Source organism: Cyprinodon variegatus, unplaced genomic scaffold (assembly GCF_000732505.1).
Source record: "Cyprinodon variegatus isolate N-32 unplaced genomic scaffold, C_variegatus-1.0 Scaffold439, whole genome shotgun sequence".
NCBI lineage: Eukaryota > Metazoa > Chordata > Actinopteri > Cyprinodontiformes > Cyprinodontidae > Cyprinodon > Cyprinodon variegatus.
This window is the reverse complement of record NW_015150892.1, coordinates 624,306-637,026: the sequence shown is the minus strand read 5'-3', so window position 1 is coordinate 637,026 and position 12,721 is coordinate 624,306. Positions and strand designations below refer to the sequence as shown.

The 12,721-nt window shown below is 36.4% G+C and overlaps 1 protein-coding gene across 1 annotated transcript in view; it reads right to left on the bottom strand.

The window, feature by feature from the left end:
- The window catches only part of rab15 (RAB15, member RAS oncogene family), a 29,409-nt gene extending 17,626 nt beyond the window's left edge, over window positions 1-11,783 (bottom strand). The window contains exon 1 of the mRNA XM_015388848.1: window positions 11,428-11,783. Within this exon, the coding sequence (XP_015244334.1) occupies window positions 11,428-11,551 (124 nt within the window). The 5' untranslated portion in view covers window positions 11,552-11,783. The remainder of the gene's footprint in view (window positions 1-11,427) is intronic.
- Between the last annotated feature and the right edge of the window lie 938 nt (window positions 11,784-12,721).

Sequence of the window (12,721 nt, the reverse complement as noted above, 5' to 3'; positions counted from 1 at the left end):
CAGTAGATCATTAATTGCTAATTAAAAGTGCTTTCTTTTAGTCTGTTAGTGACTGTCTGTGGGACAGCTTCGAAGTCAACAGTATTACTCACAATTATAAGCAATCACAAAACATTACCGTAGCAAAAGAATAATATTGTTGTTCATCTTATGTCATATTTTTTACACTTAAAATACGTTAGTCTGTGTTTGAAGAAACTATAATATAAAAATATTTTTACTTTAATAAATAAAAGACAATGATTATCTAATTCACTAAGAGGCCTACACCTTCCTCCATTGTTTTAGAAATGCTTAAAAGAGGAAATACATAACAGAAATAGAAGGAAAGCCACATAGTTCCGAAGCCGCCATTTATAAAACCTGAGGAACTTTTGCCTAAAACCCCTTTTGAATATTATAAATATAAATTATGTCACCCTGGAAGTGAAAATATGGAAATAGGTGATGGTGTAAAACCTTCACGATACAATGTTTTCATGCTTGAAGAGGTAATGAAAAAACAAAGATGGGTGTTATCTGCAAAGCAGCACCTGGTGTAAAGAGCAAAGCAACACCGACTGAGAAATACCAGCTCTGATATAAAACATGAAAACCATAGCAATGAATCATAAAAACATAATAACTTAAAACCTTCAGGTTCAGATCTAAACAGCAACCTTGACAACATGACAGAGAAGAAACTGTCACTGAAACAAACCATGCGAGGATGAAAGCCTGAGATAAATGCAGCAATAAAACATTCAGAAATTAAAATGATTAAGACCAAAATATAAGAAGTATGATGTAAAGATGCTTTAGACTAAACTAGGATGAAGAAATGAGGCAAAGCTGCACCAGAAACCACTGAATGCAAAAAAAAAATGGGGAAAAAAATGTATAAGCATTGTTCTCAGCACAAACACAGACCATCTTCTTAGGGTCGGCAAATAGGGAGGTGACAAGCAGTACATCACTGCATTCTGGATTCATACATAGAAATGCAATGCAAAGTGTCCATACCCCCATTTTAAGAGTGCATTTATTTATTTTTTAAAAACCTGACTGAAAGAAATCATTTCCAACCATGTCTACTCATCAAGTCACCAAACATCTTATGCAAATATATAATATCATAATTGTCTCACATTTATTTCTTAATTATGTTCACTAAAGATTTTGTTCTTAGAAACGTATAATCATTTGCAAAACACTTGTGTTTATTGTTCAAAGTATTTAATGTTTTATTTCGATCTCCTTTTTTTCCATTCCTATTGTCAACAAGGGTGTGGAGGTTGGTTGAGGACCCAAATGAAGAGATAGAGTTCTTGCAGCTTTAATGAAATCAAAAAGACAACAGAAACAAAATCTAAGAAAAAAAATACCGGAACCCAAAAACCAGGAGACATCAAAACACACATGGGGAGCTGAAAACAATAAGAAACCAGCAAAGAGTAGCTTAACAGGAGGTGTAAATATGGGAGACAGAAACAATGGGATGACCAATTATCTGATAGGGGAAGGAGATAAAGCCCCTGTCACACCTTAACGATTTAGACCAGCGCTTGCCTGACGTATAAAAAATCTGGCAACAAATACTGGCAAACATTGGATTAGTTATGGGTCAGTTTTGTAAAGGTTATGAGCACGCTGAAGTAAGCTGAAGCACGCTGGCACACGTCAACATATGGCGTATAGGTCCTAATGTATGCCAGCGTTTGTGAGCCATAAGTTGCAGGTATCTGATTGTTGACATACGTTATGTGTAAGTTACTCATAAGACGTGGCTTATAGCTTATCCAAAACCTATGGATAACTTGTACATAACTTATGCGTAACTTATCAAGAACTTATCTCCAACTCATATCCACATATCTGACGTGTTCCAGACGACCGCTCTACTGGATTTGACTCTGGACCTAAACTTGAGTGTGAAAGTTGAAGGTTCTAATTAATCTCCAAATCCAACATGGCTGCCTTGCAGGTGGTAAAATCAGTTTATTTGCAATACATCTACCTATCAACATCTTTAAGAGGACATGTTTTGGTAAAAAAATTAAAAAAGCTGAAGAATTTTAATTTGTCTTAATTTTTTTTGTTATATAAGCATGGCTGGAAAAAACTAATTAATTTACCAATACTAAGAGTGAGTTGGGGTTATTTGATGATTCACACATTCAAGTTCTGGCATCAGAGAAGGACATTGATAAGCATCAAGAGGCGGTTTGACTTTACTAATACCAACGTTTCTACTGAGGATAACTAATGGAATCCCAGGTAGCAACAGCGCTATGGTATCTCAGTTTGAACAAAATTAATCTAAATTAGACCATTGTAAAGGTGGACATTTAATTGATTTAACAAATCTTTATTTTATTAAGATTCATTATTTGGAAAATCTCTATTTTATTTTCACCAATCCAGACTTTGGGTTTCCATAGCCCAGAGTGACTTCAGTTTTTTACTTTTTATTCTTAAATATGTACTTGTAACTGCTAACTGTGATAGCACCAGCAGCAAACAATTAGTCTGTTGTGTTTTCATGATTGTTGTGAAACATGATTTTTTTTTTTAAACCATTAAATTATTATTATTTAAAAGAAGGTAACATCCGAAAGCGATGAGTCGGAGTTTGTTTTATAAAGCAATATTCAATTCTATTTTATTATACTTTATTAATCCCCAAAGAGAAATTCATCTGTATTTTTTGTTAAATAAAATTTAAGAGATGTTTTACTCATATTGCCCAGTCCCAGTCTATTACCTCTGACTGAATGTTAAGAGTTAGGAAGTTGAAACTAGACTCTTATATCTTAAGTTTACTATTTTTTTCCCAGGTTCACCACAAATCACATTGTGAAGTTTGTAGGTGACACTACGGTGGTAGTGGAATGGTAAAGATAACAGCCTGATCTTGAACATGGAGAAGACAAAGGAGATCATCTTGGGCTTCAGGAAGAACCGGCCTAACCAGGCTCCACTGGTCATCAACAGCTCAGCTGTAGAGGTGGTCATCAGCACCAAATTCCTGGGGGTGCACATCACAGACACCCTCACCTGGAATTTAAACATCACCTCACTGGTCAAAAGGGCTCAAAAGTGCATGTACTTCTTGGGGAGGATGAGGAGAGCCCACCTGCCCCCACCCATCATCACCACCTTCTACAAAAGCAGCATAGAGAGCGTTCTGACCAGCTGTCTCGCTGTGTGGTGTGGAGGTTGCAGCGTCTCAGACTGGAAGAAAGTGAGAAGAGTAGTGAGAACAACAGAGAGGATCATCAGGGCTCCTCTTCCCTCCATTAAAGACATTTCATCCCAGCGTTGCGTGTCCCGAGCCCATAACACCATCAGTGACCCCTCACACCCCCACTATGGACTGTTTTCCCTGCTGCCCTCTGGGAAGAGGCTCCGCAGCATTCAATGCAGGTCCAGCAGGTTCGGAAACAACTTCTTCCCCACTGGCATCAGACAGCTGAACCATTGAGAAAACTCTTCATCATGTCACAAACTCTGCATATTTGCACCATATATATTTAATGCTCTGGATTTCCATATCAATGCATTTTTTTGCACCATGTTTTTTTTTTTCTTTCTCTCACACAGTTCCCATTTGATCACTGCTGCACTTTAAGGAATGGAAATCTTATGAAAGCTGTACAAAACGAAATTTTGTAAATAACAATAAAATTTGTCTAAATCTAAAAAGTGTAATTCTTTTTCAGGATTACTTTGTATTTCTAACAATCTGGCTTTATGTTAGCTCTCACCAGCTCCCCTACTGAAGAAAGCATCCACAAAAAATTATGTTTAACCCCTTATAGGGCACTCAATGAAAGACTTTACATTTCTAACTTTAAAGCACTGAAAAAATGAAATCCCAATATGTAATTTTTTCTTAAAATAAGTGCATTTTTTCTTAAATTGAGCAGGTAAGTGAGACACACTGCAAATGGAATAAGAAAATTTGCAATTAAAATAAGGAAAAATAAATCAGTCTCCTATTTCAAGTGCATGATATCAAATAATCTGGTTTTATGGATAAAAATGCTCCTTCCACTGGGAGATTTTCTTATTTACCTACTCAAATTAAGGGTAAATACACTTATTTTAAGACATTTTAACTTATTTTTAGATCATTACCTTTGTAACATTCAAAAAATATGGATATTTTTATGGCAAAAATTAATGTCAATGTAATAACAAGAAATGCCAACAATGTATTAAGAAAAATAACAAAAGTGGGGGGCTCTATTTCTAAGAGGCCCTATAAAGGGTTAAGCTTAGTCTAATCTGACAATAGCATCTTCTTCCTCTTTGGCTTTCTTTCAGTATTTTTCGTCCAGGTTTACGGTGTTTAATTACTATTTTAGTCTGTACATTTTACACAATATTCCTTCCCAGGAGACATACATTCTTTGTAACGCTGGAAATATTCTCTGATGGAAAAAAAAACAGCAAGGACAACATCTAAGCCTTTCATCACAAAAATATATGAAGCTCAAACCTTCTGTGTTTCTCATAAGTCTGTCATAAGCTGGCCGATGGCAGCAAAATATTATTTGTTGTGTCTTTCTTTACAACTGAGAACCATCTGCGGTGGCCGTGATCCGTGCCCTAACCCTCAGAGTGATGAGCAGCAGGCATCAGAGTGTGTATTACAAGGCCGTGACTAAAACCACACCACTGAGACAGATATGATGTAGCGGCAGGTTGAGGTGATGTTTTATAGCTGATTTTTTTACGGCCAGACGCTCCAGAGGGAATCTAGGGATTGGAGCACCGGGATGAAGGTGAGGAAGATTAAACCAAGCAGTGTGACTGAATACCTACAGTAAATCAACACAAGAGCAGCTCATTGCTATAAAGATGTTCACTCTGAAGACCAGAGCAGACTGCTTTGGGAAAATAAATATTGACACTTTAATCGGTCAGGGAACATTTCTTTTGTTTTTGTTTTTTTTATTCTTATCTTATACAAGCTATATTCCCCAGGACCGTCTGAGTAGAGCATGGAAAGATAAGCTGACACCTCTGAGACAGCAAGCCTTTTAACAAAGGCAAATCCCATCAACCTGGCTGCAGGAATCCTGCAGATAATCTCCCAGAAGAGAAGAATGAAAGAGGAATTTGTCCTATTTAAAGTTCCTTCATCAAGGGCCAGTTTTTTTCTTGGTAAAGTGTGAGGCATTCATCACTTAAAGATCCACAGGCAATGTAAAAATAAAAAAGTTTTTGTCTGTCAAGGGGTTTAAAAACAACCCAAAATAATATTTAATGACTGCAGATTGATGAAACTTGTTTGTGTGATTAGATGAGACAAAGTTAGTGCAGTAAGCTCAAAGATGTAGGAACATGTAGACTGAATAAATCTGGAAGCATCAACATTTCATAACGGTTTTATTCCTTAGGGATGTCCGGATCTTATATTTATATCTGAAATCAGCCAGAAAATGTATATTGGAATAAAGCAGCCTAAAATCTCACATATTAGAAAACTCCTAAAAACACTTTGCTTCCATCCACTTTTGTTTAAAGTTTACTTAAATCTTTTTTTAATGATCTTGGCACTGATGACTGGCTTAATGGTTCATTCCATTTACTTGCCCAGCTCCTCCCAATTTCTCATTGCTGTTCGTGTTGCCGCTTGCTCCTTCCTCCATTTAAGCTGCTTGCTCCCAGTCATCAGTGCCAGATTATCTGAGCCTTTGCTGAGAATTCTCTACCTGTTGTTCTGATTGCCTGATCCTGACCAGTTCTGCCCTTTGACCTTTGAGCCTCCCTGTTCCTGTTTCAGATTTGTTTGCTTGATCTGTCTTTGGACTCCTGCTGGTTTCTGCCTGTGGACTGAACCTGGATCTGTCTCCTTACTTCGACTTTGATTTTTCCCTCGGTATCTCTTTGGATCTCTGATCTTCTGGTCTTGACACCGGCTTGGGCTTTGTCTTCTAGAAACTCCTGCTTTCTTTTGTCTGCTTGGATCTGCTCGTCAGCCAGTTCAGTTTTCTTCTAGGCACAGACTGAACTCTAAAACCAGGTTAGTGACTCACACGCTCGCAATCTTCCTCCGTCAGATTTTCATGGTCACTAACCTGAGTTTTCCCGCTACAGAGATTCCGGCCTTTGACACCTTTGTTGCTGAGTTGCAGATGTGACGTATGTCAATAAACGTTTTTGTGAATAACACTTATCTGTGTGCTTCGAATTCTGTGTCCTCATGTCTGAGACTCGAAACCCTTTAGTGAATAAGAAAAGGGTCAGATATTGCCATAGTTGATCAAACCATTTCTATCTTTCCCCACTATAAATAAAAGTAATCTAAGTAAGTATGACTGATGCTGATGTCATATCAGGTCAATATCTGTATGGTCAATACTCAAAGCTTCAATATTGGTATCTTTATGCGCCTGCTGGTGACAACATGCGTTAAAGAACCCCAAAGGGAGGGATTTTGTCTGAAAGGAAAAGGGGATTTGTTTTCATTAATCCGTTTTTTTTTTTTTTTTTCTTAAATCTCTCTTCCTTTGTTTTCGTGTAAAACAATTTAAAATAACCAGTGTAAACATTGTGTATTACAATGATCTCGCCTTGCCTAAAGCGGTCTGGAAAAGGTTAGCAAAGAGACTGAAAAAGCTCTCTACGATAAGAGGAGCTGGGTAATTTGGTGAATTTTTCAATAGGAATTATGGGAAATAATTACCTCTCCATCAGTTTCTGTTACACTTTCTCCTTTATCTCTCTTCAAGATCTCATTTATGCTGACATTATTTTGTTCATCTTTAGTAATTTCTTCAGCTGTTGAACTCTCAGTGGCCTCTTTCACCTGGTCTCTCCATCGCTCTTCCTTCCTCAGCTCACACAGTATTTTTTTTTACTTCTCATCCCCTTCATTTTTTGACAGGAAAACTACAGTACAAATGTCTCCACTTTTAAATTTCCTTTTAATCAGCATCAAGATTTGGAAAAATTGGCTCTTTTATTATCATAATAAGTCTATCCCAATAGGACACCAGTAATGATTTATCCTATAAAAAAAAGTCACACAAGCACTTATATTTAGACATGTTGTTGTCATGTTGTCAAAAAATTAATCAGATTAATCATAATCAATCATAATTAATCTGATTGTTGAAATTATCATCAACTAATTTAGTAATTGATTAATCCTTAACTGGAGTATAGAGACTCTAAAAGATGCCTTTAGGTGACAGAGTGAACCACTTAGAACAGATATTACATCAAAATTGTAAAAAATATATAAATGTTTTGCATCTAAGTAAAAAAAACAAACTTTGTTACCTGTCAATATGCTCTATCCAGAATACCTCAAGTGGAAAAGCTTTAGTTTCACCTGGTTTAAGTTTGAAAAGGTCTTTAAGGAACCTTTGGCTACCCGATTATTGATCGATTAATGGAAAAAACGATCGACAGAGTAATCGATTTGCAAAGTAATCGTTAGTTGCAGCTCTAGTATATATTATATATATTTTTTTTAGTAAATTCATGTGTAAATTTGAGGCTGGTGACCTTTGTCATTTACATTTTATTTAAATGCACAATAAGTTAACTTTCCAAAAACAAATGTTTTTAACATTAATCGACAAATCCAAAATATTTATCAACAGATTGATGAATTACCAAAGCAACTGATCACTGCAGCCATGGTTTAACTTCTTAATGTGTTATAAGGTAATTTTGCTCCTATTGTCTTATGCATCCAATGTAAAAAAAATAAGAGCTTGCTTTTTCATTACATTTTAAGAGATATATGCAAAACAACAACCATTAGAAATAAATAGTAGCATGGTGTTCAGTCATCCATGTAACACAGGGATATTTCTGAAAAGGAAAAACAGGAGCGTATAGAGGAGTAAACAACAAAACATGTCTCACTGGCTGATAACAATCCTTCCTGGCTCTATGTTTTAGAATTATTAAAGGGCATAGGAGAAGAAAAAGACAGGTGAGATATCCTGGCAGATTCTGAAATGATAAGACCCAAACGAGAGGGATCAGAGATGATGAAAGTAGGGGATCCACATGGAAGGAAATTTATCTCTCTGACGGTGTGAGGATTGATCCTCTGCAGGACATTATCGATTGTGGTTTTTTGGAAGGAACTGAGGTTTTAATCATTTCAGGCAAACAATAAAACCACCTGCCTGATCTGCCTTAAATGCATCACTCCAGAGTGTCTGCTTAGATTTCTCCCCTTCTGCACCATCTGAGTTAATATGATTTATGCTCTGCAAAACACGATGACAATAGGAACAAATACGTCTGTAAATGTTGAGAATAAGAATCGCTTTTCAGGGGGGATGCTTCCTATAGAGCACTATAGGATGATGACTTAAAATAGCACGCTGCAGCCCTCGCCAACGGCTGGATCAGGAAGTTGGATCCTCTGATCAGAAGGTTATCAAATATGCAGAAAACTCCATAATATAAAGAAATTGGGTGGGGCGCTGAATGTAAAATGATCATTTAAAAAATGAAAAAAAAAAAAAACAACATCATAAATCTCTTATCAGATTTCTTCTGTCCAAAGACAAACTGATCAAAAACACCAGACGAATTCTTGAAGAAACTTCTTTTTCAGGTGCTCTTAAACTAAGAGATACGCAACATTCAAAGCTTCACCAACTAAAGCTTCAGCTGACCACCGAGTCATAAGAGCAAACCTGCGGATGGCGCGTTGGAATCCATCATGAAAAATTCATTCTTAGATGTGACTTCCTGGACAGAAACCAACTGGATAATATGAGGAGCATTTTTGAAGCTACAACAAAGACACTAACTTTTAAGCCTTTAACACCAAGAAAGAATTAGAACCACAAACTCTGATGATTTATTAGGATATTACTATAGATCAGGATAGTAGAGCTCATGCTTATAAAGTGACAGGAAACTGATACATGCAGTGCATTTTTTGTTAGCCTACCTAATCTGTGAAAGACAATACTTTCATCACATGAGACCAAAACTTTACTTTTAGCCCATAATCCAGTGGTGTAAAAATAGTTTTTATATAGGGCGACCTTCTATCATTAAATCTTTTATATGACCCGGTGCAGCTTTTGATTTCATCATCTAATTTACAAATACCACAATGCTCTAGTTTATAGCATTACTCCAATTTACTTTGTATTTTTAACCACTTTGTATACTCTAAACCAACTGAGCTCCTGAGGGCCCGATAAACTGCCATGACGGGCTGCATTCGGCCCACGTTCCTCGAGTTTGACATGTGTAATAATGCAACCCACTACCTTAGGCGGAAAACTTTAACCCTCATCATGCTGCCATTCCCATATCATTTTCCAAATAACACATGGTGGTGGCAGTATCATGCTATGGGGATGGTTACTGAAGCTTTTTAGAGTCGCTGTGAATCTGGACACATGGTGCCAGTCAAAGATAACCTGTTAGAGGTTCCACAGAACCTAAAACTAAGACAGAGGCTTACCTTATGACAGCAAACATATCACTACAAGGATGTGCAAAGTGAGACATACGTTAAAATAACCACAGCAGTAATTGCAACAACAGCTGGTTACACTAAAAATTGACATGGGGGATAGAATACAAACCTGCTCAACTCCTGTTTCTGTTTACACAATGGGAAAAAATTCTTGGGTAATTGACAGTTTTGCAAGACGGTGCGCATATTTTATCTAAATGTCAGCGTAGTTGAGTGAGCTTCCATTTAATTTCTTCTAAAACAAAGAACAAACGTAGGGTTATTCTATAAAACTGAAACATGCTGTCTGTCAGTTAATGTTTGTCCTAAAAGCTTACAGTTAAAAACCATCTAAAGCTGGTCTGCTTAGTTTTTTTTAAGGAATAGAAATGTTCAGGATTAATATATATATATATATATATATACACAAGAAAGCGGAAAAATATGAAGCCAGTAAGGGCAAATTAAAAAGGTCCAAAAAATAAAGACTTGACTAGTTTTCGCCCTCCATATACTGAGCTGACTGGATTTCCCCTCCTTCATGTTGCTCCCAATTACTGCTAATAATGCCAAAAAGAAGCATCTGCAGAGTCTAACAAAAAGGAGCTTAGCAGGGCAGGAATTCAACCCATTACCTGAATATGCATGCAAACAGAAAAGACTGCCTCTGGAAGACAAAGATAAGAGACTCAGCTTCACCATGATGGGGGTGTCAAAACAGAGTAATAGGGATGGTCTGAACAAAAATGTTCTGCAATCTTAAATTAAACTAAATAGAGGGGGAAATGGGGGGAAAAGGTTTGTGGTAAATGTACCATTTGGAAAACATTTCTGCAAACACAACATAAGCTAAAAAAGTTGTTGACAGTTATTTTATTGCATACAAATATTGAGTAAATGCAAACACTGAAAACCGTAATGGAGTTTAGAAGTATCTATTCATGCTTCAGTAATGATAGTATTATTTAGTCATTACATTCTGATATTATAAAGTAAGAATAAAGCAATAAAGAGAAGATGTTGAACATTTTATTCTCATTGGTCTGCATTGTTTAGTGAATTGGAAATTATTCCACATGTGGTTTTGCAAAGTATAACACAGTTGTTAAAGTGTTTCTAGTTTGTAAACTAATTTTCATCCCTGTTCTCCATCCTTTAAAACGCCTATGATCAGTTCATTCACACTACGTGTTTCATTTAATTTTCTTAGCTCCTTGATAAAAATACTATGGAAGAGGGTTAGGGCTACTGAAAAAGTTAGAAAAGTCAACTGATTTTTAAATTTTATTTCAGTATAATATTAAAAAAAAAGTCTGACTTTAATCTCGGAATTCTGACTTTTTTTTCTAAGAATTCACATTTTAATCTCAGAATTCTGACTTGTCTCTTATAATGCCAGTGTGTCACTGGCCCTCTCAAACAACTCACATCTTTTTAGTGAAGCTGAGTGCTCCCTCATCTCTTCCTTCATGGTGCCCATCTACATTAAGATCGAAATTAAAGTCAGAATTCTGGGAAAAAGTCAAAATTCGGAGATTAAATTCAGAATTCTGAGAACAAGTCAGAATTCTGAGAAAAAAGTGAAAAAATCTGAGATTAAAGTCAGAATTCTGAGAAAACAGTCAGAATTGTGAGATTAGTCAGAATTCTGAGAAAAAAGTAAAAATCTGAGATTAAAGTCAGAATTCTGAGAAAAAAGTAAAAATCTTAGATTAAAGTCAGAATTCTGAGAAAAAGGTCAGAATTCTGACTTTTTTCTCATATTAAACTGAAATAATATTTAAAACTCAGTTCACTTTATTTTTTTCAGTATCCCTAATCCTCTTCCGTAAAATACCCCTTTTAGGATTTATTTACAAGCAAATTATAATGATTTCTAATTAAATATGATAAAAAATGGGGTATGCTGCATATTCAATATAAAAAATATTATTTTATATCGAATAAACAGTAAAGGCAGTAGCGACCATGGGAAGTTAAAGGGTTCTTACCGATGGTGGAGATGTGAGATGGGTGAAATTCGTTGTCCGTGAATCTGCATAACAAACATGTTTTGCCAACCCCCGAGTCCCCGAGGAGCAGGAGTCGGAAGAGCACATCGTACTGCTTAGCCATGGTGTTGTTTCATTGGGTCATGAATATAAAATAAATAAATAAAAGCTCTAATTGAGAGCAGAGTCAGCTAACTCAGCGATGAACGGCCTCTCTGTCTCCGCCTGGATGGCATGACTGTTCAGCAAAGCCTCCTCAGGCTGCAGCTCTGCGTGTTTTTGTTCAACGCTGACAGAAAAATCAAAAACACTGGGATGCCTCAGCTTCCCATGCAACCTCCAGCTTCCAGTGGGTGCGGTGGACCACTGTCAAGTTACTGGCTGTGTGGAAAACGCACTTCCGTTAAGGCTTTTCAAAATAAAATATATACGCAAGAATTCGCCTCACAACTGTGGACAAACTCCAGGGAGAAAAAAAAAAGGGGGAACAATCCCTTCAATTTTGCGTGGTTTCATGCATTATAACTATATTATGTAGGAATATGAGTAAAACATAAATAATAAATGCAGCAAATTCACTCTATGGTCAGTAAGGGTAAATAACTATATATATATAAATATCCATCTATGTCCATCTATATAAATACACATATAAATACCCTGTGCAATAACCCTGTATAATAATTCTACTATAAAAAAAGAAAAGAAATGTCATCTGTGGACACTGTATATACAGTATATATATCCCATGCACATTTTTCTTCCTTTGGCACCTTTTTCTTCTCCTTTGACTATTTGAGCTGATGTTACGACTAAATTTCTCCACTATGTGATCAATAAAGTCATTCAATCAATCAATCAATCAATCAATAGAGGTAAACTAGAATTAAATTCGGAGAGTGCAGACCTCCACCAAGCAGGACATTATGCCTCATATTGTGACTTACACCTATAGCTTCCCAAATTTTAATCAATTGTTGCTGGGCATAAAGTACACCTTTGATAACAATTTCCTTACAATCCTTTCATAAGTGTATGAATAAGGCTCAGCGTGTGTCTGCAGCCTCTGGTGTTTGTTCTGCTCCCGCCGCCTTCATTCACTCTGAACTCTGCTTTCTTTGATCTGCAGATCGAGACTTGAAGCAAAGCATGGCTCACCTTTTCTGTGTTTTTGTCTTCAGTATAATACTTCTGAACCTTTTTGAGTCAGATGCTGACGCTGTCACCAGTCACTGCTGCCACTCTCTGGTTTTAGGGCAGGGAAAAAAAATCCTGAATCTGGATTAGGATGTGG